Below are 27,523 nucleotides of genomic sequence, written 5' to 3'. Positions count from 1 at the left end.
AAAATGGCACAAAAAAATTCCAGCAGGGCCAGTGGGGCAATTGATAACGCGTCTGATAACGAGTTAATGAGTGGTTATACTATACAGGTTATACAAATAATATACTTTCTTCATACTAATGAGAGAGAGCCCTGGATACCAGTAAAACCTCAAAATGGCACAAAAATCTTCCAGCTGGGGCAGTGGCACAATGGATAATGCGTCTGATAACTTGTTAATTAGTGGTTATACTATACTGGTTATACAAATAATATACTTTCTTCATACTAATGAGAGAGACCCCTGGATACCAGTAAAACCTCAAAATGGCACAAAAATGTTCCTGCAGGGCCAGTGGCACAATGGATAATGCATCTGATGATGCGTTAATGAGTTGTTAGTACTGCAGCAACCTTGCTTCCCTTTTTTGATGTAGAAAGTTTTGTTGGTGCCAGGTAATGGCAATAAAATTCTGTGTAACAAGTATGTAGACATCTAAATTGTTAAATATTATCCATTCATGTAACAGAGCCCTAGATACCAGTAAAACCCCAAAATCGCACCAATAAATTCCAACAGGGCCAGTGGCGCAATGGATAACGCGTCTGTTTAGATGTGTTTTAGATCCATATAAGATACAGACATCAAAAATTTAAAAATATAAATAATATACATTCTTCATACTAATGAGTGGTTAGTACTCCACACCGTGACTTTGTTTCCCTTCCTTGACATAGAAACTTTTGTTGGTGTCAGGTAATGGCAATAAAATTCTGTGTAACAGGTCTGTAGACATCTAAATTGATAAATATTTTACATTTATGTACCAGAGCCCTAGATACCAGTAAAATCTCAAAATGGCACAAAAACACATCAGCAGGGCCAGTGACACAATGATTAATTCCATTGAATCCAGGTCCTGGCAAGTTTTGTTGGTGCCAGCTGATTGGATCCAAATTCTGTAACAGAGCTGTAGAGATCTAAATTAAAATTTAATATAATATTATCCTTTCGCTGCCTGCTTGATATTTCATAGGAATTATTCAGCCATTTTGGTGGAACTATACTGAGAAAATATGGAAGCTGCTACTCCTGTTCCAAACATTGGAGCTTGTCTAGTTGGTGTTCTGATCCTCTACCTTTATTAATTTCTTAATCACTGACCCAGAATGAGGATGCAGTTTGGGTGCTCAGATATATATCACACAGTTATCTGCATGCTTATGTCAGGTATGTGACTAATTCACCTGGTACTGGAAGATCAACTTTACATCCAGGCAAATGGCATTCTTTTTGAACGATTTTAGCAATTGCCGCTTAGATCATTACTCATTGGTAGGTCTTCTTGAGGTAAGTTAGGTAAATAATAGAAAGTATATGTAAAAAATTAAAGTGTCAAGAACCCCATGCTTACCTTTTGCTCACACACACTTTGTGCCAATGCCATATACACTTTACATACTCTTGTATGGCAATCCATGCACACACCAGAACCAGGTGGTAAGTTTTGTTTCATCGTTCAGACATGTGTCAAATGCCCCACCCCTCCTCCAAGTAACAACACCTCTTTAGGAGCCCTAACCTTCGGGGCTGATTATATTATATTATTAGCAATAAATAATAATTTATTATATTACTATAAAATATTATTAATCTTTAAGATAAACGGCCTATATAAGCCACGGAATTATGCACCTCGTTTCAACTAAATTCTGGTATGATCCTATATTTACTACCAAACAAAAATCATCAGCACTCAAGCATATCAAATGCAAGTTGCAGCATTTATTAGAGTATGTATATGTAAAGCCTACATTTTGAGGTCACATAGCACTTCTTCGTCATTGTGGAGCAGAAACCAAATGTGACATCTTCACATTATATATGACTATGGATTCAGCTATAACTCACAGAAGCTCTGGGTCAGCTCTATGGAGGTTTGCTACTAAAGTCAGTATTATTTACCTGTATATTGTTCGGGTGATTGTGTGATTTACATATATTTTGTGATGTTATTCAGTGAATACCTGTTATCAAAGTGGTCAGGAGTTTTGATATGAGTTGTACTAAGACTCTTGTGAAATATTGTAATATGCATATGTCTAAAAAGTGGAATCTGGATGTCTGCACTGTGGGAAGAATTTACATGTAATATATTATGGCCTTCAAGGAGTCCAAATGTAGCAAAATACTGTAAATACATTGCATGGCCAAAGAAAGTTGCACACTCTAACATTGGAATGCAACAGGCATTCAAGATCATAGCACTGCCTACACAGGCCCCCCCAGATCATAACACCGGCCCCAAGGGCATTGCAGATCATACCACTGCTCCCAGGGGCATCCCAGATCATAACACTGCCCCCACAGATGCCCCAGATCAGATCACAGCCCCTACTGACACCCCAGATCATAACACTGCCCCCAAAGGCACCTTAGATCATAACACGGCCATGACAGGCACCCCAGATCATAATAGTGCCCTCGCAGGCACCCCAGATTTTACCATAGCCTCCACAGATACCATAGATCATAACACTGCCCCCCGGGGACATGTCAGGTCATAACACCCCCATCATAAGCAGCCTATATAATAACACTGCCCACACAGACACCCCAGATCATAACACTGCCCCCACAGGCACCTTAGATTATAACACGGCCATACCAGGCAGCCCAGATCATTCCATAGCCCCCACAGATACCCCAGATCATAACACTACCCCCAGAGACATGCCAGGACATACCACCCCCACTACAAGCAGCTTATATATTAACACTGCCCACACAGGCACCCCAGATCATAACACGACCCCCACAGGCACCTTAGATTATAACACGGCCATACCAGGCAGCCCAGATCATACCATAGCCCACACAGGCACCCCAGATCATAACACGACCCCCACAGGCAGCTCCAGATCATAACACTGGCATCACAGGATTCGCAGGTCATAACCCTGCCCTCACAGGCACCCCAGATCATAACACAGCCCCCACAGGCATCTCAGATCATAACACTGGCATCACGGGATCCCCAGATCATAACACTGCCGCCACAGGCACTTCAGATCATAACAATCTCATGACAGGCACCTCGGATCATAGCATCGCCCCAACGAACACTGCCTTCACAGGCATCCCAGATCATAACACTGCCCCCACAGATGCCCCAGATCATATCACAGACCCCTCGGGCACCCAAGATCATAACACTGCCCCCAAAGGCACCATAGATCATAACACGGCCCCCACAGGTACCCCAGGTCATAGCACTGCCCCCAGAGGAATGCCAGGTCATAACACCCCCATCATAAGCAGTCTATATAATAACACTGCCCACACAGGCACCCCACATCATAACACTGCCCCCACAGGCATCTTGTATTATAACAATGCCATGACAGGCAACCCAGGTCATACCATAGCCCCCACAGATACCCCAGATCATAACACTGCCCCCAGAGACATGCCAGGTCATAACACCCCCACTACAAGCAGCCTATATAATAACACTGCCCTCACAGGCACCTCAGATCATAACACGACCCCCACAGGCACCTTCAGATCATAACACTGGCATCACAGGATCCCCAGGTCACAACCCTGCCCTCATAGGCATCCCAGGTGCCAGACAGTGTATATACACAATAAATTCATAACTGATTCTGGTCAAATCTATCTCATTCAACCTTCTAAGTCTGAAACATTAAGATGTACTTATAGCTAATAAAGTTGGTTAGGTCAGCTATTTACATTTACCCTACAGCTAGTTACATTTAACCTAAATGTTTTATCTGTTTTAAGTAAAAACATAATTGCATTCATTGTTTTTTAATTTTATAGCTGCCTAGAATTAAAGTGAACCTGTTCCAAGATTAGGCACATTAATGTATTTACATATTCTGAACAACAATTTAAGGCAATCCCCCATTCACCTCTCTAATTACAGGCATTGAGGAAAATTGGATTTCACCAAATGTGAACCTATTTACTGTAGAAAAGTGGATGTTTCTAGGCTGTAAGAAACCTACTGAAAACTAAGTCTAGTCTTTGTTGTGATCCTTGAGCACCGGTATGTATAATCAAGTTCACATTAAAGCAACTCAGAAGTCAGAATATGTAAACTGCCTAATGTTCAATGTCTGGGCACAGGTTAAGTGTAATTGTGTGTGATTTAAATAAAATAAAGCTGAGGATCTTGCGTCAACATACTGAAAATTGCAGTTACTATTAAGAATACCATATATAAATATTTATTATTAATATATTTTACATGTCATCAGTGCCTTGCTAGGAGTGGTTCCCTAACTTGTTAATCCCAGTGCTTTTCTAACAGTAGCCCTCCAAAGGTCTACCAAGCCTATCATTCAGATACCATTATTCATCAGGGCCAACAAAGATATTACCCTGCTTTTCCCATGATGCCATTTGTTCTCAGTGCTCTTTCTGCCATTCCTAATCTCATTTGCAAAATGTGAAATGTTCCAGTGTCATGCTAATCCAATGGCTTCAATACTTACAGGCCTAGAACAATTATGTAGGATTTGGATTTCTCATTTCGTTGGAGGCCATGATTGCTGGGCACCTATTTTTAAAAAGAGGTCATTAATGGCATTCCTTATATTTCTCACAGTACAGGATTTCCATTATAAAGCCGTGATAATATATTATGTACAATAAGGCAGTAGAGTAACTGGGGCATAATATGACAAAACTGGAGTGTGACCAAGCCCTGCAACAATAGACAACACATAGCATAGGTGGTCACAGATTGGCAGGTTCAACTTCCAGATATGTCCTCCTAGTTTCACACAGGGTCAGTAGATATTATGTCCAGCATATACAACCCTCTGTGCAGATATTTTTTACAATTATGTCCATTTAAATACCAACAATACAGATCTTTTCTCTAAAAGTTCTCTGATGGGCATCTTTTCAGCCGTTTCAGTGTTACTGAGGGCTGATCTTGTTCTGTTCTTCATATTAAAGCCAAAATGATAGCCAAGGTGGAAATAAGCAAGATGGCTCTAGGCTTTGTATGGATTACACCTAAAACAATAAAAAGAGATATTGTTTACATTATTATCACTGGTAATTATTTTAGCATATACAGCTTATACAGTAAGCAGGTGATTAAACACTGAGAGCACTGTTTATTTACACAAATACAACACATTCAGACCGCAAACCACACCTAGAGTGCTTACAGCATAAAGAAAAATGTATTAACATTCAAAAAGACAGACAGATAAACAGTACATACTTGATTAAGATACTCCTGTAAGACAGAAAAGTTGGATCTTGCACTCCCTGAGGTGCAATACAACTTGACCCAGGACCTGGCCCACCCTGATGAGCAGCTGTACACTGATAAGATAATCACTTTGCTACCGCCTCCTGTCGGAATGCTTTAATTGTGAACCACTGACCAGTTGGTGGAACCAGGAAATAACAAATCTGGATTTAAATCTTTTGAATGGAGCAATGTATTTTTGTGCGTTTGGGTTGGTTGTGATGGCCCACTTAAATGATCATTTTTGTTTTTTTTTTGACTACTAGTAGATGGCGCTGTGTCCTTATGTACCATGTCTCAGACAGCAAGTTTGTCAAACACTTTAGATGAAGACATAGCACCATCTAGTGGTCCACATATAAACCTATATTCTCTTTCCTATGGCATTTTCATTTTCAAAACATCTATTAAATATTTCAAGGTTTATACTCAAGTATATACAGTAATTATGGAACCACAATCTAATCAATGATCACCACGGTTCAAAGTCTAATTACCCATCAAGTGTTATAAAAGGTATGATCTAATTTTATCCAAGAGAATATATAAATTGTGATCTTTTATCAAACCACCATTTCTTTATAAATATCTCTCATGTTCAGCATACAGGGTAATTTCACTGGTCTACAACAACATCTCTAAAGACAATTTTACTTTTGGCTGTACTTTTTAGCCACCCAGCATCTATAGAAATGCGACATAGACAAAGCAAGGGAGAGCTGTGACTAATGAAGACCCCGAAGAGCCCCTCTGTACATCTGGTATCAGCTCTTTCTTACCTCGGTAACCCTTAAAGCAACCAAGCTAATCAAACTAAGATAAGCCAGTGGAAAAAGAAGACAAATTTTGACCCTCGCAGTGGGTATCAGATACCTCCAAAAGAGCAGCTATGGCTATGGGTGTATCACTGACAGAAGATGTTCAGCTAATGGAGGGTCCTATGGAAGTCCAGGAAGAGCACATTGGCAGAACGAATTACCCCTGAGAACTGCTTTGGGTCCCCAGGTATGACTGAGTTCATGGCCAGCCAAAGTATTATATGCTAACCTGGTCGTATTCACCTGGTTCAGCTCCCTTAGAGTGCTTCTGGGATAAGCAGTAGGATAACAATAATGATGATGACAAAGCCAGACAGTTATTTTTTTTTTATCAAACTATTAATTATGAACAGCCAAATTCTACTGACCTTCCAACACAAGCTATTGCGGACAACTTTGTAGAAAGTTCCATGTCTGTTACAAATGGGTTTACTTACCGTTGGGTTGTCCAATAACACTGATGACCACATGATTGGTAGCGGTTCCATGTACATTTTGGGCTTCACACTTGTAGGTTCCATTGTGAGCAGAAGATGCTTTGATTATGAAAATTCCTGTCTTATCCGCAGAGAAAGACACATGATCTTTTGAAGGAATGGCCCAGGAGTACTCAGGCTTAGGGACACCACCAGAAAAGCAAGTTAGGTTTAAAGATTCACCTTCTGTAACAATCGTACCAGGTGAGTACATGATATATGGAGTATCTGGCTGAGCTGGGGAAGAAATTGACAAAATAAGTCTAAGACATAAGAAGAGCAGGAACTAATAATTTAATGTCCATGTTTAAATATAATGATGATGACTCTCAACTTAACTGCACTGCATGAGAGATCCAGCAACACTATGGGTGTTGCTAGATCATCCAGATTCTCCTATGATTGTCTATCTTCCCCAATCTGGGAGAGTTTTTGGACCCAATTTGACCCAAAGGATTTATTTTATCATTGGCTGTGTAATTAGCAAAGTGAATTATCTCCCTCCAATATTTCACTTAGCTTAGTAAATGAGATGAAACTCATGACTTAAATTATCCAGTCGTGTGCAAGGAAAATCAGTTTTATAAATTTCCTTGCATGTGATTGGATTTCCTTTGCAAAGTGAATTTTATACACACTTCCTAATCTAAGTAAATATCCCTTGAAAGGTGAACAGTCTAAATTAATTTAGTAAATCAGCCCCAATGCTTCTTTATAACTATTATATAAAAGGAGCAGTTTCATGTGTACATATTCTTTAAAATGACCTTGCAGCAGTAAAGGATCTTTTTTGTTTCCCTATTACAAAAAAAAGTGACCATTCTAACTTTGGAATCTGACCACTTTCTGTAAGTAATCTTTTGAACTAACCATGAAATGGAATTCATTTTTGACACATCCAGTTTATGCAATAAATTCTTTCCTCCAAAAACATTGGACTTTAAATGGACCTTACTAATATCATATAAAAAGCATCACACCACATTTATATCAGCAATAAAATTCTAATGTATTAGATGCTTAAAAAATGGTTCTCGTTACACAAACATTGTATCTATTATTGTCAATCCTCATTCTCAATCTCATTCGAATTTGTGAACATTGTCAATGTAAACATACATTATATAACAATTTTCTTCCATTATCCCATTATCTCTTTATATTTGTGAGCCTTTTTGTGAATGTCACAGAGGATGACATATGTCATTCTTCCCCCATTCTTATTTAAAGGCTGCCAGGTTTTATATTTTAGTAATCAACAATACTTTATTTGATCCTTAGATTGCACCCCTTTCTACGCAAGAGTCATGCCTCACATATCCCAAGATGCAGCAGTTTTCAGAGAATGAAATAATGCTATACCCCTTCTACCTATTCAACTAACTGACATTGGGCCTGATCTCTTTCTATGCATGGGATCTTTGAGAGCATGACCAAACTCATTGAACCGGAAGAAGGCACTAAAGAAGACAACCCCCAGCTTCATTTGGGATAATGGCTCCTAGATGACTCAGGACCTGGAATAAGACAACAGGGAAGACAACTGCCATCTTTTATTGGGATAATGGCTCCAAGATGACTGGAGAACACTTTGGTATCCCATAGGAAGACCTTGGGTTCATAGCAAAACCAACAAAGTCTCCGCTGGCCTGTCCAGTCTGCTTGCCCAGATTACCAATAGGCTACAATATATTTTCTTGGAACTAGTAATCAATTATAAAACAAATTAAATTGCTACTACTGTAAAATTTCACTATAGCAATGACAATCTTATAAAACCAACACACACTTTCAATGATTTTTTGGAGATATCACAAGGACCACAGCTTACCTCCAGGGTTTTTTATAATGTCTAAAACCCTTTCACTGCGAACTCTTCCATGTTTGTTCTTTGCCATGCACAAGTAAATACCTCTGTGTTCAGAAATGGCTTTGGTTATGATTACTTGACTGCTATCCTGGGAGAAAGTCACATGAGCACCAGAAGGAAGTTCCCAAGAGTACTCAGGTTCAGGGAGTCCATCAGAATGGCAGGTCAGGGTGACGGATTCACCTTCTTTTATACTTGTATCAGGTGTTATTGAAATATCTGGATACTCTGGCTTTGCTAAGGAAGAAGAAGTAGGAATACAAGAAGTTAGGTATATATATATCTTTAATAAAGAAAAAATGTCATCTGGAAGAAGTTGTGATGTCACCCCTCTCTCTAAGTTTGGTACTAATTGACAGATTGGGAAGGAATTGGGATTGGAAGGCATTGGAAAGGAATGATGGAATATCATTAAGTTGGTATCATGTGAAATGACAGTGTTTCTAAACCTTACCCGTTATCCCCTAGGCCAGTGTCTCTCAACCAGGCTTCCTCCAAAGGTTGCCAAAGGTTCGATGAGCAATGAGAAATTTGTGAATCTCATTTCAGTTATAGTGACACCAATGATCCTTTTGGCTCTCTGTAAATATTACATTCTTCCCAAAGGCCAGCTATGTGAAAGGTATTTTCCCAATTACTACAATGCAAATGTACTATAAGCTGTGGATATAGAAATTACCTTTTCTGTTTGTCACTGGTGTGGTGTTGTTTGCCACTGTCGATTGAGGGTGCTGTTCCCTTATGGGCCGGACCTGAAGTCTGGGAAGTGCTCTGGCCTTATGGACGAGTGCTGTCCATTAATGATAATCTCCCAGCCTAATGCCTGTTGGGAAAGCTTAGGCCATCCCACAGAGAATGGAACCTGTTTGATCTCAATCAGACAGGATAATAGGCCCACTCCGCTTCAGGTGGGCAGTCTTAGTACTCAGCCCCTGTTAGGAGTGTAATGCCCCTGGGGGGCTGGGGAACTAGAGTGACCCTCTCTTTTAAGGAGAGATCACAACAGCATCCCAGTGCACGTTTTTTGTAGTGTGTTTTTGCACATTCACTTTTTTTATCGAGCACGCAGGGTTTTTGTTTAGTGGATCACGATTAGCGAGAATTGATAAAAAAGTTAAAGTAGAGGTTTCCTGAGACCTGAAATTAAATTCAAGGGAGGGTTCCTTCATGTTAAAAAGGAACTGAGTTTACTAACTTAAGTCTTGACAGGTGGCAATTGTTCTAGTTACACACCTTCTATTCTGTTTTTGGTCAAACTCTTGTGTTTAAATGTGTCCCTAATGCTGTTTATAGCCTGCTAAATCCCTTTCCTGGCATACTTACATAATTTGTCAACAGCCTGTCACTAAAACTACACAATGTCAAGATGCCAACACTTATCTAATGCCAGCAGTATGTAGTTTGCTTCTCTCTTTTGATTCAAAATGATTTATCCTGTTAGCAAAAAAGTATTTGAGTTTGAGCCCAATAAAACTTTGTTTAGAACCACTTTGTTCTATCTTTGCATAATCTTTGAGCTTCTTTGTACTCTCTCAACTCCACCAGCGTTCCTACAGCTCGGGGTCTAGACCAGGGTTTAGGGTTCCTCCAGAGGTTGCGCAATGAGCAGTTTGTGCCTCTCAGGTCACTTACCACTGACACCAAAGATTTTTTTGGCTTTCTGTAAACTTGACCTTGGTCCCACTGGCCAGCAATGTAGGAAGCATTCCTCCCATTGACCACCACACCAAAGTACTGTGTGCTGTGGATATAGTAATTTTAGCTGTGGTTCTCTAAGGCCTGGATGTTTTCAAGGGTTACCACATGAGGCTGAGAAATGGTATCTAATCATATCATTACCATGTTGGCCCTGTTATAAACATTCTGCATTTCTATCTAGTTGTATTATGCACCTGGAAAGAAATACCTTACCTAATAGAAGTTATTAAACTTTTCAGAGTGCATAATGAGAAATTGAGTAGTAGTATTTCATTTTTATAACAAAAAAACTTTGGTCACCAAGGGGTTAGGGGTGACCACCTTTTCTCCCCTCAACAGTGTGGCTCCCATCCTCTCTCCTACACAATTTAAATATTGGATTTAGTGTGGTAGGCTGGGGATGTCCCATATGGCTTGGAGTTCTGCTCTTGTTTTTTTTTTTATTGTCTGACACATACTCCTCTCCTGAATCAGTAATGATGATAGGATGTTTAAAGGATTGCAAAACCACTATATGCCCATGACATAATCCAAACAAAAAGGTGCATGGAAATCTTAAGTGTTTAAGTTACAGATCTCATATCTTGTTTTTGGACAATCAACGTGTGCCTTGACACAAATAAAGTCATTAGACTAAGGAATTAATCGTTTTTCCTGAATACTTATAAAAAAATAAAACAATATAAATCTTATAAGGACAGAATGAACTGCTTGCAGTTCCCATTGTGTATATTTGCTTACTACTATTACTTTACTTTCTTAAATATTGGAGAGCATTTTTATTGTCTAGCAGTCATCTGGGCACCCATGACACCACCAACTAACAAAATATGTTGTTTTCATAAAAAAGCCAAGCAAATAGTTAATGGAAATAACAATCCCTGACACCACCAACCAATGAGAATGATCATATGACCTGCAACCCCTTTGTAGTTAATATTAATAACAAGGTGAATATTAAAGAGTTACCAAATTGTTATTTTTGTCAAACTTTGTACAAAGATTTGTTAGAACATTACTATTTTCAACGATATCAAGCAGGCAAATATACCTTAAATGGTGGTCTTTAGGTCTCAGTACTCTTTGGAAATTTGTTTGTTTGTTTTTGCAACTTCATATAGTTCTCTGCATATTTGTGGAGGGCTCTGCAAGTTTATAGAGCCCACTGCATTTATACAGACTGCTCTGCAATTTGTTTGAGCTCCCTGCAATTTTATGGAGTTCTCTGCAGCTTTTTGGAGCGCTCTACAATTTTATGGAGCATTCAGCAAATATAGAGAACTTACTGCATTCTGCAAATTTATGAAGTTCTCCACAATTTTCTGGAGCACTCTGCAAATTTATGGCATGCTCCGGAGTATTGTGGAAATAGATCACCCAGAACCATCAACAGCTTTAGTTACAACTCTGGAATATGCTATATAAAGATCAAGAGAAGTAGCGCTAGAAGTAGTGGCATAACTTACCAAATGTCTTCACCATGATTTTTTTAGACTCTACCATGTTCTCCTCAGTTGTCCCAAGCTGTAGATTGGCTTGACAATAGAATTCTTGAAGGTTGTCCCTTCGACTGACTGTGAAGTGAAATGTCTCAGAGACTGAATTTTTGCCTTTGCTGGGGTCTCCTTCAAATGTCAACGTGTCTACAACTTTCCCACCTCTCATCACAGAAATCTGGAGATTGGCCAAAGGTGCCACTTCAAACACAGTGCATGCGACTTCATGCTGTGCTCCCTCCTCCAGCTCTTCTTCCAGGTCAATTTCCACTTTACTGGGTAGTGCTAATAAAATAAATCAATAATGTTACTAATGTACCTTAGAGCTTCCAGGGCTTGACCATGAGATTTGAAGTTTATACTCAGAAGCTCAACAATAGTTCTTAGTTTTTTGGCACTTTGGCACTTTGGCACTTTAGCCTCTCTAAAATGCAACTTTGGTGTCTGAGTGTCCAGTTATGTGGGAAGTGTTATGTGGGAAGAGTGTTATGTGGGAACCAGGACAATGTGCCCAACGTGTATGTACAAACATATTCAGGTGTTTAGAACACTTTTTGGTGGATTGGGTGGAAGAGAAGCAAAGAAGTATATCTAATTTCAGATATAGGTTTCCTGCATGCCCACTTTACCCCAACCAAGCTCACCACCACTCCCATTAAACCCATGGTTGCAATCGCATAGTGGTTGTGTTGCAGTTGCAGCAAAGTTCCCACAAGTAACATGTTGCTTCTATCCATGTGAATGTTTTTACTTCTCTTGAGGAAAAACTTCACAATCACTGCAAACAGGGAAATGCGTGCATATTGACCTGAACTTCAGTTCACTGCTCCGAGGGCCCCACAGCAGTTTGCTATACACCACATGGTTTTAAACCGCACAACTGAAATAAGGCTTAGCCTAAAATTACCTTTAGTCTTGAATTTCCCCTGTAAAATATCAAAGACTCTGCTCTGGCTGCTTTTGAGATAAGGGGAGAGATTTCATGCTTCTCACTGTTCTCCTTTGGTGGAGAGGACAATGTACCTTAGGACCTGCTCTGCAAGAACAGCAATAAGGTGAGGTTTGGTGCTTCTCACTGTTTTCTTTGCTGGAGAGGAAGATGGACCTTAGGACCTGCACTGCCAGAACAGCAATGGGGTGAGATTTAGTGCTTCTCACTGTTCTCTTTGCCAGAGAGGAAGCTGTTTATAAGGACCTGCACTGCAAGAACAGTGATGATTGGATGATGAACATTGGATTTTGTGCTTCTCGCTGTTCTCCTTGCTGGAGAATAAGCTGTATCTAAAGACCTGCACTGCAAAACTATCCCTGCATTCTGTGGAACTTTTTCACTTCTCTGGCTGTTGTTTTTTTCATCTCATTAGTCTAAGGTTCACCAGTGATCAGTGGGGCAGCTCTGACAAAACCTATACCTCTACACATATGTTCATTTTCAACAGCGGTTGATATAAAAAGTATAGAAAAAAAATCTGCATTTTTCTTGTATTAAAAATAAATAATAACAAGTAAGTACTTCAAACAATATAGCATTTTTGATAAATGTCCCATTCTAGGGCATGCTTTGTAAATGGGAAATCCTCGTTGATGCCATGAACACTCTTTCAGTCATTCCATGTATACAATTAAATGAGATAAATATTACTCTACATACCATACGCTGTCACTGTCACCGTTGATTTCAGCTCTTCTTCACCAGCATCTGATATACAAGAAATGCTGGATTCTTCCCAGTTGTTGACCAGGACTTCTGTAGATACCCAGTGATCTCCTTCCTGTTCATTCATCATTTTTAGGCTGGACTCCCAGCTAGGTCTGGAACAGTTATAAGTGCAATTCAACAGGGCCCATTCACCAAATGGTACAAATTCCTGAGTGCTGACAATCTGCACATTGCACTGCTCCTTGGACCAACCTGAAAATATACACAAAACAAAGGTTTATATAAAGCTCAACAATGAGTTTCCCCCCTTTTTTCCCCTTTTATGAGTTAAATTTACCGTTGGAAGTGTTTTGATATATCAGTTTGATAAGTGAAAAAATATCTTGTTAGAAAATCAGAGCTGTACTATATAACAATTTCTATATTTTCTCCAGGAACCTCATTAGACTTCCCAGTTCTTACCTTGGGACTTCATAATAATTAGCTGCTATGTTTTTATGATGGAGGTGTGGGGGATTTTTAGTAGCAGCCACAGACAACTGGACGGAGTTGACATCAGTCACACAGATGATGTGTGTTGTCAGTCCACAACAGGAAATTACAAGCAAGAGTGCATTTCTATCAGATATTCCTGTATTTTTCTTTTTGCTATTTTTTCCCTGACACTTTAAATAACACAGTTGAATTTGCATGTGGGGTATGTATAATGTTTTGCATGTATTTATTATTATAGTTATGCTTAAAAAAATGTTTTCTTTTAGGTAAGTGTGACTTTTGCATATAAATGTTTTTGTTTTGTTTTGACATGAAACTAGCAGATGGAGCTTTTGATTCATATTCACACATTTTCCAGGCTTTCCTGGTAATGATACAAATCATGCTGCTCACAGACTACAGTAGCTCATGAACAAAAATGTGTTGTATTCCCCTCTGTATAGAGACTAGAGAGAATATCAAATTAATGTAAACCAGGGGTGCCCAACAGGTGGATTGCGATCTAGTGGTAGATCACAAAGGCAATACAAGTAGATTGCGTGGCCCTGCCTTTCAAAATAAACTCCACACCGCACAGGAGCTATTAAGTCCAAATACCGTTCCACCATGATTGATGATTATTTGGAAGTCTGTTTGAGGCTGGCTACCAGCAACTACTGTCCGGACTATGCACCTTTGGCTGATTCCATTCAGTTTAAGACGTCATCAGGGTAAGGTAAAGGACAAAAATGTACAGAATTGTATTGTGCCATAGATGTTTATGCTGGTATGTGTACTCGGTATATATATAAATGAATATATGTTTAGCATTTTTATTGTTGATAAATCATTTTGACTTGGTCAGTTTAAAAGTAGCTTGCAAGCCAAAAAAGTGTGGGCACCCCTGATGTAAAAACATCAACTGATTCAAAACCGTCATACTTACTCAGTATGAGCAACATATTTAAACTATATTGTTTTAAACGTCAGAAATATATCAGAATTACTGTTGTAATGTTTAAGGTGATGAGTTATAATGAATTATGATTACAAGATATATGTTAATATTTTATTTATTATTATGGTATTGTCATCAGTCTTTCTGATGTGTCCCCTTTTCTGGGAGCATGGGGTACCTGTAATTAATAAAATCCATTCTGAACAGTGCATTGTCTAATAACTAGAAGTAAAAGAGTGTTAGTTGAAAGAGAAAGAAGGGCGTGTAGTGATAGATTGAGAACTAAATATTGTACGTCTGGGTGGTAGTGACAACTGGTGAATGAATCTGGACTAGATAAATCTGATGAACAATTCTAATTGGTGGTATGGTGGTATGGATACTGGGGAAAGAGCTGTGTGTTGGAGAACAATTCTCATCCTTTTCAATCTCCTCTAATCTGGAATCAATTTGGCTTCAGATGATAAAACACATCTTTTTTCCCAGCTTCATGAAAAAGGTTCATGGGTTCATTTGTCTTCTATTGTAGTCATCTCTAGACAAATCAAAATGGAACAAATTCTGGGAGTTTCCAGCACACATCTAAACTTCCAGCCATAGCAAGCATTAGGCTTACTCTACATGAATGTTTTCCCCAGCGTTTAACCTGAAATTCCCATGCATTCCAACGGGCTAATCTACACCAGGGTGTTTCCTTGTGGCTTGTTTTTAAGCGGTATAGAGAACGTTCCTTGCAACGTTTTAAACATTAAAGCACAGGGTAAACGCGGGAAAACTTTACAATTGATCTTAATGGAGGATTTTACAGGTGTTTTTAAGCTTTTTATGAAGCTTCCATTGAAAACAGTGACGTCTTTTTTAAGCATTTTTAGCAGGACTTTGGAATCTTGAAGCACCCTTTGATAAGGAGACTCCCAGACCTCTGCCACCCCACCATGGGGAATGAGTACAGGGGTACATAAAACCCCTTACTCATTCCCTGAAAGGGTTCAGGGTTTCTCTTTTCTAAGCCAATCAGCACTGAATGGGGAGATTTGTTCTCATTCATCTCAAGTGCTGAATGGCTGAGGAAAGGGAAATCCTGATGATGGCTCAAGCGTCATCAGGATTTCCCTTTGCTCAGCCAATCATGGAGCACTAGAGGTGATTGGGGGGACTTGTCCTCATTTGCCCTCTAGTGCCTGGGGATTATTAAAAAAATTTAACATGAAAGCCTGTCTTAATGTTTTCACATATTTTTAACCCTTTCAGGGAATGAGTAAGGGGTTTTATGTACCCCTGTACTCATTTACTGAAAGGGTTAAAAGTAAAATTTTTATAAACGCTTAAACGTAAAATGGCAAATAGCGGTAAAATGTGTCATAGTTTTTTTAGTGTTTTAAAGACAAGGTTTAAAATGCTTGTAAAGTTGCATAAAAATGCATACGTGGTAGGAATATTTACATGCATTTTTAAAACAGTCCATGTAGACCCAGCCTTACCAAGTTAATGCCATATACCAGCTCACCTTTATGGAGGATGCCATGGATGTACAATAAAAGAAAGAGGTGGCAAATAAACAGTTCCATCGTGCTATTTTCAGCAAGTTGTTACAAGGAGGCAGACACTCTGGCCATACGCCTATTTTTTGCTGTATAAGGCATCCTTTAGTTCTAATACACACATCTGCCTGACTCATAGAGGAAACAATTCTTGTTACATAACCAAAGAAGTTACTCCTTTTAAAGGAAAAAACAACAATTTGTTTACCACCCTATTACAAAAGTGTTTCTCCATCTTTATTTAATCAGGGAACCCCTTGAAATAACGTTCAAGTCTTTAGGAAACCCCCTAATATAATTAATATTTTCACAGCTCACAGTACATTAGTGTGGTGATCAGTAGGAAGAATGCCTCTTACATTGTTGGCCATTGGGAAGAATGTCACCCTTACAGAGGTACAAAGTTTTCTTTGCGAAAGAAACCCCTAGCAACCTCTGGAGGAACCCCGGTTGGCAAGCGCTTTAGATTTTTTACAAACTCACTGGTTACTTACAAACACCTATTCAACTGTTTGTTAACACAAATATCTAACCAACAAATTGTATGGCATGAAAATGGCAAAAGTTGATTTAAGGGACTTTAAATAGGGCATGACTGTTGGTACCAGGTGGCATGGTCTCAGTATTTCACCCACAATCATCTGTAGGGTTTACAGAGAGTGGTCTGAAAATGGGAAAACTTCAATGAGCATCAGTTGATGCCAGAAGTCAGAGAAGAATGGCGAGAGCTGATAGAAAGGCAAATAATCATTTATTACATCTAAAGTAGTAAGAAAAGCTTCCCTGAACACACAACATGCTGGACTTTGAAGCAGATGGGCTACAACAGCAGAAGACCACACCTGGTGCTACTGTTTTGAGATAGGTGCCCAAGACTACAATGCAAAGGGTCAAATGAAAGAGAAGACTAAAAAAAGTTGCCTGATTTAACGAGTTTCAATTTCTGCTGCAACATTCAGATTGGTAGGGTCAGAATATGGCATTACTGTTGGTGTTCGAATTCGGGTTGTCCTTATATTCGACCCGAAATCGCTGTTCAAATTCGGGTAGAGCCGACCCGAACAAAAAACGATATTGGACGGTACAAATTCTGATTAAAAAATGTAAAAATTGTGTTAAAATAAATTAATGTTAAATTTATTTGTTAAGTGTTTTTTTACAGGTTATCCTACAATGACATATTATATTTTACTCTGTAACACACTTTCTATCACAAATGTAACAAACGTATCATATTACTGTGCGTTACAGAGTAAGAGATACTTGCCGGCCTGGCATCTTCTTAATGATTGAAGAATTGAATTAACCTATAGTCCCCCGGGGATTGCAGTGGAACCCCAGAATTCATCTGCAGTTCAGTTCCCATGGTCACATGACCACGGGAACTTTGCAGTCACAGCTGTGACTGCAGGCGATCCCAGGGCACTAGAGGTTTAATGGGAACAAGTTTCCCTATTCATCACATTCAGTGCCCTGTGTTCATGGATAGAGAAACTCTATCCAAGAACACATACTACTAGCAACACCAATCAGGATGGCTGTTGCAGTCCTGTAGTATGTGTTCCTGGACAAAGTTTCTCTAACCAAGAACACAGGACTCCCTATGTTCTTGGATAGAGAAACTCTATCCAAGAGCACATACAACTAGTAAAGGGCTGCAAGAGCAATATGATTGCTCTTGTAGCCCTTAATAGTCCCTAAAAATACCCTGAATTCTCCCACCACTTCAATGGTGTTTGAATTCGGCATTCGATCACCCGAACAATATATCAATATTCGATCAAATAGCTGTCAAATCGAATAGTGAGATATTCGACCAACACTATTTGGCATCAACACCATAAAAGCAAGGTATCTATTCTGCCTTATACTTGTATTATTAGTTCATGCTGGTGGTGTATTAGTATGGGGGATACTTTCTTTTTACACTTTGAGCCCCATAGTACCAATTGAGCATTGTTTAAATACCATTTAATTCCCATCTTCTGACAGATACTTCCACCAGGCTTCTGGGCCATGCCAAAAAGCTGAAATAATCCTAAACTGTTTTCTTGAACACGATAATGAGCTCAATGTACGTAAATGTCCTCCACAGTCACCAGATCAGAATCCAATAGAGAACCTTTGGAATGTGAGGGAACTGGATATTTGCATTATGAATATGCAGCTGATAAATCTGCAGCAACCTTGTGAACATCTTGTCAATAGGAACAAAAATTCCAGAGGAATCGAATGTTGAACCGTATTAAACGTCTGCCACTATGCCACTAATTATTGCAGTTCTGAAGGCAAAAGGGGGTCCAACCTGGTACTAGCAAGGTGTACCTAGTGAAGTGGTGTAGTGAGTGTATAGTGGTATTGTATATAGGTTCTAGCTTATACAAATTAGGACATAGAAGAATTTTTTTTATAGTTATGTGAGGATAAAACATATGAAGCATATGAATATAACGTTTTTTATATGCAGCCAACAGGCGAAGCCTTAGGCTGTTTATATATATGCTTTTCTTTATCTCTTTAACAAAGCCTGTTGGTTCGTCCAATAAATGAAAAGCTAAGGTAGAGAGAAATGCATATGATGGTGGATGTCCATCAGCCACAAAATGAGATGGGGTCCATCTTATTGCCTGCAATACTCACATGGTGAAAACCTCACAATCTGCAAGAAGAGTATAAGCGATTTCATTCAGGTAGAACAGTGAATAAGCTAAGGTGAGGCAGAAGTTCAGCTTTAGATCCTTGCTATCACTGATACGTTAGGTATCACATCCATTCTCAACCACAGTTCCGTGGAACCCAGAGATTCCTCCAGAAATTTGTAGAGGTTCCTTGCTTTATGGTGGATTGACTTCTCCTTTGATAGTACCTGCCTAGTCCCGGGTCAAAAGTTACTTAGCAAAATCAGCAACATAACCCAATTATCTTTTTAGATGGCTGTAAGGGTGGCATTCTGACTTCCAACATAAGGGTTGTATTCTTCCTACTGACTCCTCATTTAGGAGACATTTTACCCACTGACTGCTGATGTGATTTTATTAAAGGTTCACTGGAACCATCAAATTAGGGGTTCCTCTGGGATAAAAAGTTTGAGAAAGGCTGACCTACAAAGAACATTTCTAAAAGCCAAGCCATGAATATGTGGTTATGATGGTTGGATCATTGACTGTCTTCACCTATTCTTTTATTTACCTTAATATCTAGTATACAGTTCATATGAAGATCAGTGAGGATTTTTCTTTCCTAAGACTTTAAGCTACATCCTATTGTTCATAGTCAGTTTTAGTTTTAAATATTTACTGAAGGCCAAACAGCAATTTTTCTTACTTGACAGAATGGTATCTCTGCTATGCCCTGCCGTAGTTTGGGTTTATGGAGCTATCTTTGGTTTACAGTGTAAAATCCTTTAATTTTTTTCTGAGGAATCTAAAACTGTACTTAACCTTCATAAATACAGATAAAATATCCTGTATCTTGTAAGATCATATAATATACTGTATGTTAAAATTTTACTTTGTTTTAGTTTTGTGTGAAAAATTTAAAATTTAAAAAATTAAAAATTCTAAAAAATTGAAAAATTTAAAATTCTACCAAGTTACCCCTTGGTTATTGTTCTGGTGGCAGCTTTTAATGTTGGATTTCCCCCTCCCCTTTCCCTATTCTGTAACAACAATCACCAGTACAATTAGAGGGGTAAATCATCCCAATGAAGACACACAAGGTTTAAAAACTTGATAGAGGACCTCAACTTTAACCATTTTGTGTAAAACTGTAAATGGTTTTGCTTAGAGATATACTTTGAAACTAAACTCAAAAAAGAACAAGGCAAATTTTACTGGCAATCAGGATTATAAGTGAACGCACATTGTACTTTGGCAAAGTGGAGGGCAGAATATCTGGGGGCAAATTTACTTGTGCACTAAAATGCATTTTATAGACACCCAAAAGAAGAAGTAAAAGAGATGCTAGGCTTCATTTCCTAGAATTCCTACATTACAGTGGAAATTACTTGTCTACAGGAGAAATCACGGAAATAATTAAAGGAAGTAAGTGAACAATTATGTGACTTCAATCTGTTAAAAAGAAAATAAAAGGCACAAGAGGTCCTGGCTGTGTAGATAGGTGCACAGCAACAGCTAAGCACAGAAACACAATGAGGTTTTGAATACTTGAAATTCAAAGTTAATATTTAAATCTACATTATTTAACATTTTTAAAAAATGTGAAAATTCTGGGATTATGTGCATTTTCAGTTGTGGTTGCCAACTATACCTTAACCCTCTCACCTCCTTGGTCGTAGTATTTGCCCATTGCTATAGTGGGCAACCATACTAGCCAGTATTGGGTTTCAAGAGGTTAGAGGAAGTGAACAGAACTGGAAAGCAGAAAGGCTGAATGCAAATCAGAGAGTACAAATTTTTGAAGGCTTTCTGCAAAACTTTGGAAAACTAAAACCAATTATTTGCTAGGTGTCTTCAACAAAGTTATAAACCAGGTGAAAGTTGTTATAATTTGAAGTACCTCAATTTCTCTAGTAAATGGGAATTATATGTTATGTGATATCGCCTGCTTATCATTCTGAAGCTACAGAGTTTTCTTTTAGGGGTGGATACAGAGAGTCATGTTTTGTAAACTGGTGAACTGAGGTTGCAATTAGTGAGTTGGACCTGTTTGGGTGGAGCTGCGTACTAGAAAAAAGTTCTATATGAAGCTTATGAATTCTGGGACCCATCAAACTCCCATCTACCTCCTTTGTCTTCCTGCCTACCTACCAAGGTAAAGTTGAGTGAAGCATTGAAAGTGTGGACTCAAATCTTTCAAAAGGAAATATGTGTGATCTATCTTGAGTACTAAGCCCTTTGTATATGATGCTTTTGTAGGTCCCCACTAGCTGTAGGGACTTTATAAACCACAGGGCACTAGATGGTAAAGCTTCCATGTTCAGGAACCCCTGTGCTGCAGTTTGGGGATGCAATGGCCTAAAGGTGAGGGTCATAATAGATAGCCCTCCTTCTCCCCTATACCAATATACATTACACCTAAAAAAAACATACCAATTTTTTAGAAGCAGGCTTTATGGACTGTCACATATGCAAATATATATATATATATATATATATATATATATATATATATATATATATCTAGAATCAGACACAGATACTGAACATGAAGTTTTATTCTAATGTGGTATTCCTATTTCCTTTGCAGTTTGTAAACATTTGCTTTCAATTCCTTGCTAACCTCAGGCAGAGCAACCTTTTCTCTGACACAGCAAAGATATATCTGCAAACATGAGCCGAGAGTTGTAGGCAGAGATCAAGTGACCGAAGGGATAGCTGGACCTTTCATTTGTCAGCACTCTAGTTCTTTAAATATTATAATTAAAACTAACCTTGGTGTGGTCTGTTAGGTAACATGGTAACAATGGCATCCCTCCCTGTCCTTGAGTACAAATCAGCACCACCTATTCTTATCCCTTACACTTAATGATAATTTGGGGCCCATCACCCAAGCCCAATGCTGGTTTGTTTTATATGCATTGTGGTAGAAAATCTCATCTAAATAGGGTTCCCTATAGAAGAAGCCAAAATATTTTATTAGTTTCGGTTTTTGTTTCATAATCGGTGTCTCATTGTGGAAATTACCCTTAATTTCCTGCCTTGTAGACAGAACGGAAAGTGAGAAGAAATCCTACATGGTAAGGGGCAGCAAATCCATAGTCTCTGCCATACTGATGCCAGCCTGAATGCTTTCTGGTGCTGTGAGTTTGTAACCTACCTTCCTTCATGAGGGGAAAGTAGGTTGTCATGCTTTACTGAGTAAACCAGTTTCTAGAATTACTTTAGATCTCTTACAATTTAACCACAATTTGGATGTGACAATGAAACAAAAAAAATAAAGGGAATGGTTGCATTTTACTGCTAGGGCAAACTCCAGCTGAACTCCAGCAAAATACTAAGCTGAAACACATAAGGCAAGTGTTTTATCTGGTAAAGTATTTGTATTTTTTCCATCCAATTCTGGCAAAGGAAGAACCTGATATTTCTTTGGTGATAAGGCCATCTGCCATTCTGTCCAGTCCTTCTATTAGCATTCTTTTTTCACTACAAGACATCTAATTTACTACTTACATTGCTTCTCTTTCCCTCTTTTTGAGTTATTCTGTAGAGGGATTGCAAAAGGCTGATACCAGGTCACATTCATCTACTTATACTGTTTGCTGGTAAAATACATACAGAAGCTGCGTTCATTTATATTTTTTATATCTTCCCAGAGAACCTTTCTTAATAATTTTCAGGTCTTGGGAAAACCACACAGGTCAGTGGAGAAGGTACAGCATTCATCCGTGGTCAGTCAAAAGAACATTGCCATCATTACCATCACATGGAGGGTCAATCTGCCACCATCACCATCACATGGAAGGTCAATCTACCACCATTACTATCACATGGAAGGTCAATCTACCACCATCACATGGAAGGTCAATCTACCACCTTTACCATCACATGGAAGGTCAATCTGCCACCATCACATTGAAGGTCAACCTACCACCATCTCATGGAAGGTCAATCTGCCACTGTCACATGGAAGGTCAATCTACTACCATCATATGGAAGGTCAGTCAACCAAAGCTTAAGTAACCCTACCATCTTCTGAATGAAACCTAGTTTCTCTCTAATTTTTGAATGAGAACGGCTGGCCTGGTATTTAGCTTGAAGCTTGTGAATGGACATATCACATATGTTGTGGAATAAGGGTACACAAAGATTAATATATTTTGCTAATGTGTGTGGTAACATGCTGTTATCTCCCATTATAATAAACAATATTAAGCGGAGTAACATACGGTACATGCCTTCAAAGTAAATTATTTATTGGCTCTCTGACCATTTCAGTTAGGAATATTTAGGCAGCTGAGACTATAGTGTTAGATGTCTGTGAACTAGTTTAGAATGGTAATCCTAAAAGTCCCGTAGAGTGGAAATGAAAATCCCCTAGTATTTTAATTTGAGTGGATTGCAGCTTTTATTTATACAGGTGGAGACATTTAATTGCCTACATCTCAATTACAAATCTGGGATCTGCCGATTATTTAATGATATGTTTACTGGAGATACATGGGTTGTTCCATGTTGGACAACATGAGTCTATCAATTACAAACAACAAAAGTTTATGGTAAGGTTTCAGGTTTACATTAACCACCAAAAATATGATGTATTTAAATCCATATTTTCTAAGCTGTGACTAGAGTCCTGGGAAATAAGCAGGAAGAAGCGTCCTCTCACAAAATTTGGTGTCTTCAGCCTTTCCAGGATCTCATTGAAAGGATCCTGATGTCACCCTTGCTTAGACACTAGAAGAGGTTTGGGGTTAGGTAAGCAGAGTTTCTAATTGTTTTATTTCCATGTATAATTAAATAGTTTTAGCAAGGGGGTACTATGTAATAACCAGCCTTGCATTTTATTGCAGGGGCCATATTTCGTAAATTTTTCAGCCCACGGAGAACAGGTGAAGCAATAAATTTAAACTAAAGGTGAGCGGCCTGCTGGAGATCTACCTACCTTTCTACACCTTCAGGGGGCAAAGGAGACCTTTAAGCTGCATGAAAAAAATCCTTTAGGCAGCTTGTTTCACACCCCTGGAGGGTATATCTGGGTATGCTTTGGGAGCAGGGAACCCAACACTATGAAAGTGGTTGGCAGTACCCACCTCCCCCACTTGTTTGTCATAACAATTTGCTTGCCCTCTGCCTAGCACTATTCAATGGAGTCAGTGATTTATATATTTTTTTAAGTTTTTAAAAATTTCCAATTAACACATATTTGAATGAAGAAGATGTGATAATGGATGAAGCCGCTGACCCATTGATAAAGATGTGACCACCTCTGTGACCTGTCCTTGGAATGGGAGAGGAAACTAAGCTATGATTGGGCTCTGCTATTTCATACAGTTATGCATGCCCTAAAGCTGGTAGACATCACGGATTTGAGGGGGTTCAGGTGTAGTCAAGCTAAAGAGTCAGACCTAAATGTATATATTTGTATAGGGGAACTTTCCAGTGATGTAGCTACAGACCTATGAGCCCCAAAGTGGAATTTCATTACCCCTCCTCTCTGCAACTTTGCAACCCATGTACTCACTGCACAATTCAGGACCCTCAGTGAATCTCCCCCTTCCTGAGTGCACAGAACACCTCAGTGCAATGCCCCCACTTTAGTGATGGACCCCTTCCCCTCAGTGACCCCCTATCCCATTTCCCTAGGGAAAGACCTCTCCTTATTGAAGATCCCCCACCCCTCAGTCACGGTCAGTGGCAGCACAGCAGATCATGGTTGTCACTTTGTAGAAAAACAGCTGGCATAGGAAATCTTTCCATCCATTTTCAGCCTCTACATTACTTGACATTATTTGGCAGTGTCTGGTAGAGGAGCCAAGTATTAAAAGTTTTACGCAGATGGCTGTTGTTTTACAAGCAATGAACACCATCTCCTGAACTGTCATTGGCTGCATCTGCGGGACCGCTTTTGCCATTGACCAGGAGGGCCCCATCTGGAGTAAGAGGCCCAGTTGCAGATGAGACCTCTGTGGTCTGTTCCCACACCATTAGAAATGACATTGTGATTAAGGATTAAATATTAAGCTTTTTGCAATGGGATTCTAACCCTTTGCTATAAATTCAGCCATCCTGACTAGAATGTTCTATTTCAGTGTACGACATATTTCTCTACCCCAAAGGGATCTTTGTGCTTAGTCAGACTGAGTTCTTCCCTTTGATTACTGAGAAATACTGAATTACAATGAAAACTTCTAGGTTACTCAATCAACAGTCATCTACTAAAATGCTCCCAAAGGTTCACATCTCCATAATTTATTTATTCTAAAATGTTCAGAAGTAGAACTGTATCATATAATAAATGTAGAGGATGAACATTAGCCCCAAGTCTACATGTGGTTGGTGGATGAGTGGATGAGTGGTTTATTTATTACAGAATGATATTTAGAAATCTTTATAGGGCTGTACATTCTCTAAAAGCCATGAAAATACTGTAAATCTAAACTTAGGATCATAAACGTGATATATTGCAGCCTAAGAAACCTTGTAGTGGCTGCATTAGTTTTTTTCCCTTTATATTTACATGGTAATCCTACCAGTACTGCACTTTATACCCAAGGACATATCCTACTACTTTGATATGAAGTAGCAATGTTGATGGGTTTAAATTCCCTTTAAGGTTCCATCATTGTTCTGCCCAAGGTAGTGCCAAGTTCAAAGCATAAAGTAATAAATCAGCACCACGGCACTGGAAGGCTCTGGTGGGTGTAAAACCCATTACACATATAATTATCATATATCTGAGTCTACAATTATCTGTTTGATCTACCAATATCTATATAGAACACCTACCTGTCTAATTGAAAAAAGCAGTAGTTAGTTTAGTAGGTTCTCATCATTTTTAGAAATTTCCTGTCTAGTGTCAGTGGAATCATTTTTGTTGTGATTCTAAGTAAGGGGAAGTCTTTGTAACAGTCTCACATAGCAGTAAAACTACAAAAGGGGTTCTAACCTTTCTACAATCTTTCCATAAAAACAAGATTTGAGGTTACGCTATAATTACTGCATTTGTTTAAAAAAGCCAATATAAATAAAAATAGTTATACGAACAGTACTTGTGATTTCAACCAGTCAGCTGATATCTGGAGAAATAAACCCCTTTCTAACCATTACTCATTGTTACTAAACCCTGGTATCTAAATATCCTTGGTACCCATTTAAAGCTGAAGGCGTTTGGGGCCCCATTCCCGAGTCTTTTCTCTTCTTCATAGTACAATAAAAGGTGTATTAGGTGAACACTTTCCTTTTGGATGTCCAGTGATGGGGTCCTCTCAGAGGGTCTGGAGAGAAGACTTTAGCAAAAGTCATGGCCAGCATGGGCACATCTACAGCTCTAGATCAGCCTCCACCTACCTGCAAGTGGAATAGTCAAGGGACCTGGATGGTTGATATAGGTGAATATTTCCATTCCATTACATTACAATATTTCCATTATTCCATTACAAAGTAAAACTAAAAAAGCTGTAAGATAGGCAACAGGGGATTGGGCAAAAGTTCTAGCCTGGAGGGGGTTTTAATTCTACATGGTTTGAGTAACTTGGTGTGTCCAATGCCCTTTGCTATGTCCATTGGCCATACTTTGTAATAAAAGGGGTCCTTCTTTCCCATCTCAGAAGGTTGAGATGTATGGTGATAGCTTTTTATTTTTGGTGTAGCTGATCAGCTATCTGCTTTTCTATAGATGTGCAAAAAACAAAGATGATAGAATGGCAAATGGAAAAAAACAGACATAAATCATCTAGTAAAAACACAGCCACAATTTCCACCCAAAATGTATTCACTTCTAGCTTCTTCAGCTTCTCAAGAACTTTAGCTGAACATCTTCATGAATTTCCACATTTATTAACATATCAAAGCTAGTACCTGTCTACCTTCTCCCTATTTATAGATATGATGCAGGTCAGGTACTGCCAGCAATGCCAAAGTACAGCAGAATTACAAAAGTCCTGGAGAGCTAGAAGAACCCAATCAGAATTTCACAATCAATTCACAAACATCAATTTTAGCCTTGGAAGCCCTTTGAACAACTTGGTTACTGATACATCCAAGACTGGTAATATCATCTCACATGAAATCTTCCAGCCATAGCGTATGCTAAAAGCATTCCAAAAAAAAGTTTATGCTAAACATCAGCTCACCTGTATGAATGATGCCACAGATGTAGAACAGGACACAGAAAAGGTCTCTTGGCAGCTCCATATTGATATGTGCAGCTAGTCGGCTCCGCAGAGTGGACAGACTGTGTGATGTCTATCTGCTTTTTACTGTATAAGGCATTTCTTCCGCTATATTACACACAGACATCTGCTGAGGAATTTCCTGTGACCAAAGAGCCTTTTTAGTCTGCTGATGTAATTAGAGAGCCTGGGAATGGGGGCACCACTTTCACTTTCAAAAACAGGCTCCCCGCTACTTCTGCTTGGATTGGAACATCTGGGACCTATTTATAGTTCTTTGTAGATTCACTATACCGCCTTCCAGCCCTCCACATACTATGGGAATTTATTAGGCTTGGAAGCCTATAGTTCTCAACTGTCTTGCCTTTGGAACCAAATAAGCCTGTCCATGTCTTCTTCATAGTTGACCTTTTTGGTTTGATGTGTGGACCTCTATTTAAAAAAAACGTACGGCTTGAAACTTCT

At 38.9% G+C, this 27,523-nt stretch overlaps 1 protein-coding gene across 1 annotated transcript; it reads right to left on the bottom strand.

Moving 5' to 3' along the window:
- Positions 1-1,744: 1,744 nt before the first annotated feature.
- LOC140322954 (vascular cell adhesion protein 1-like) lies at positions 1,745-27,185 on the bottom strand. The gene is made up of 6 exons (XM_072399624.1): positions 27,020-27,185; positions 13,285-13,545; positions 11,604-11,918; positions 8,401-8,676; positions 6,531-6,806; positions 1,745-5,031 (listed from the first exon to the last, which is right to left on the bottom strand). The coding sequence occupies exons 1-6, from the start codon at positions 27,078-27,080 to the stop codon at positions 4,961-4,963; spliced, it is 1,260 nt and encodes a 419-aa protein (XP_072255725.1). The 5' UTR covers positions 27,081-27,185; the 3' UTR covers positions 1,745-4,960.
- Positions 27,186-27,523: the final 338 nt, after the last annotated feature.

Source organism: Pyxicephalus adspersus, chromosome 2 (assembly GCF_032062135.1).
Source record: "Pyxicephalus adspersus chromosome 2, UCB_Pads_2.0, whole genome shotgun sequence".
In the NCBI taxonomy this organism is placed as follows: domain Eukaryota; kingdom Metazoa; phylum Chordata; class Amphibia; order Anura; family Pyxicephalidae; genus Pyxicephalus; species Pyxicephalus adspersus.
The sequence above is the reverse complement of the archived record's forward strand: the minus strand, read 5'-3'. Positions and strand labels throughout refer to the sequence as shown.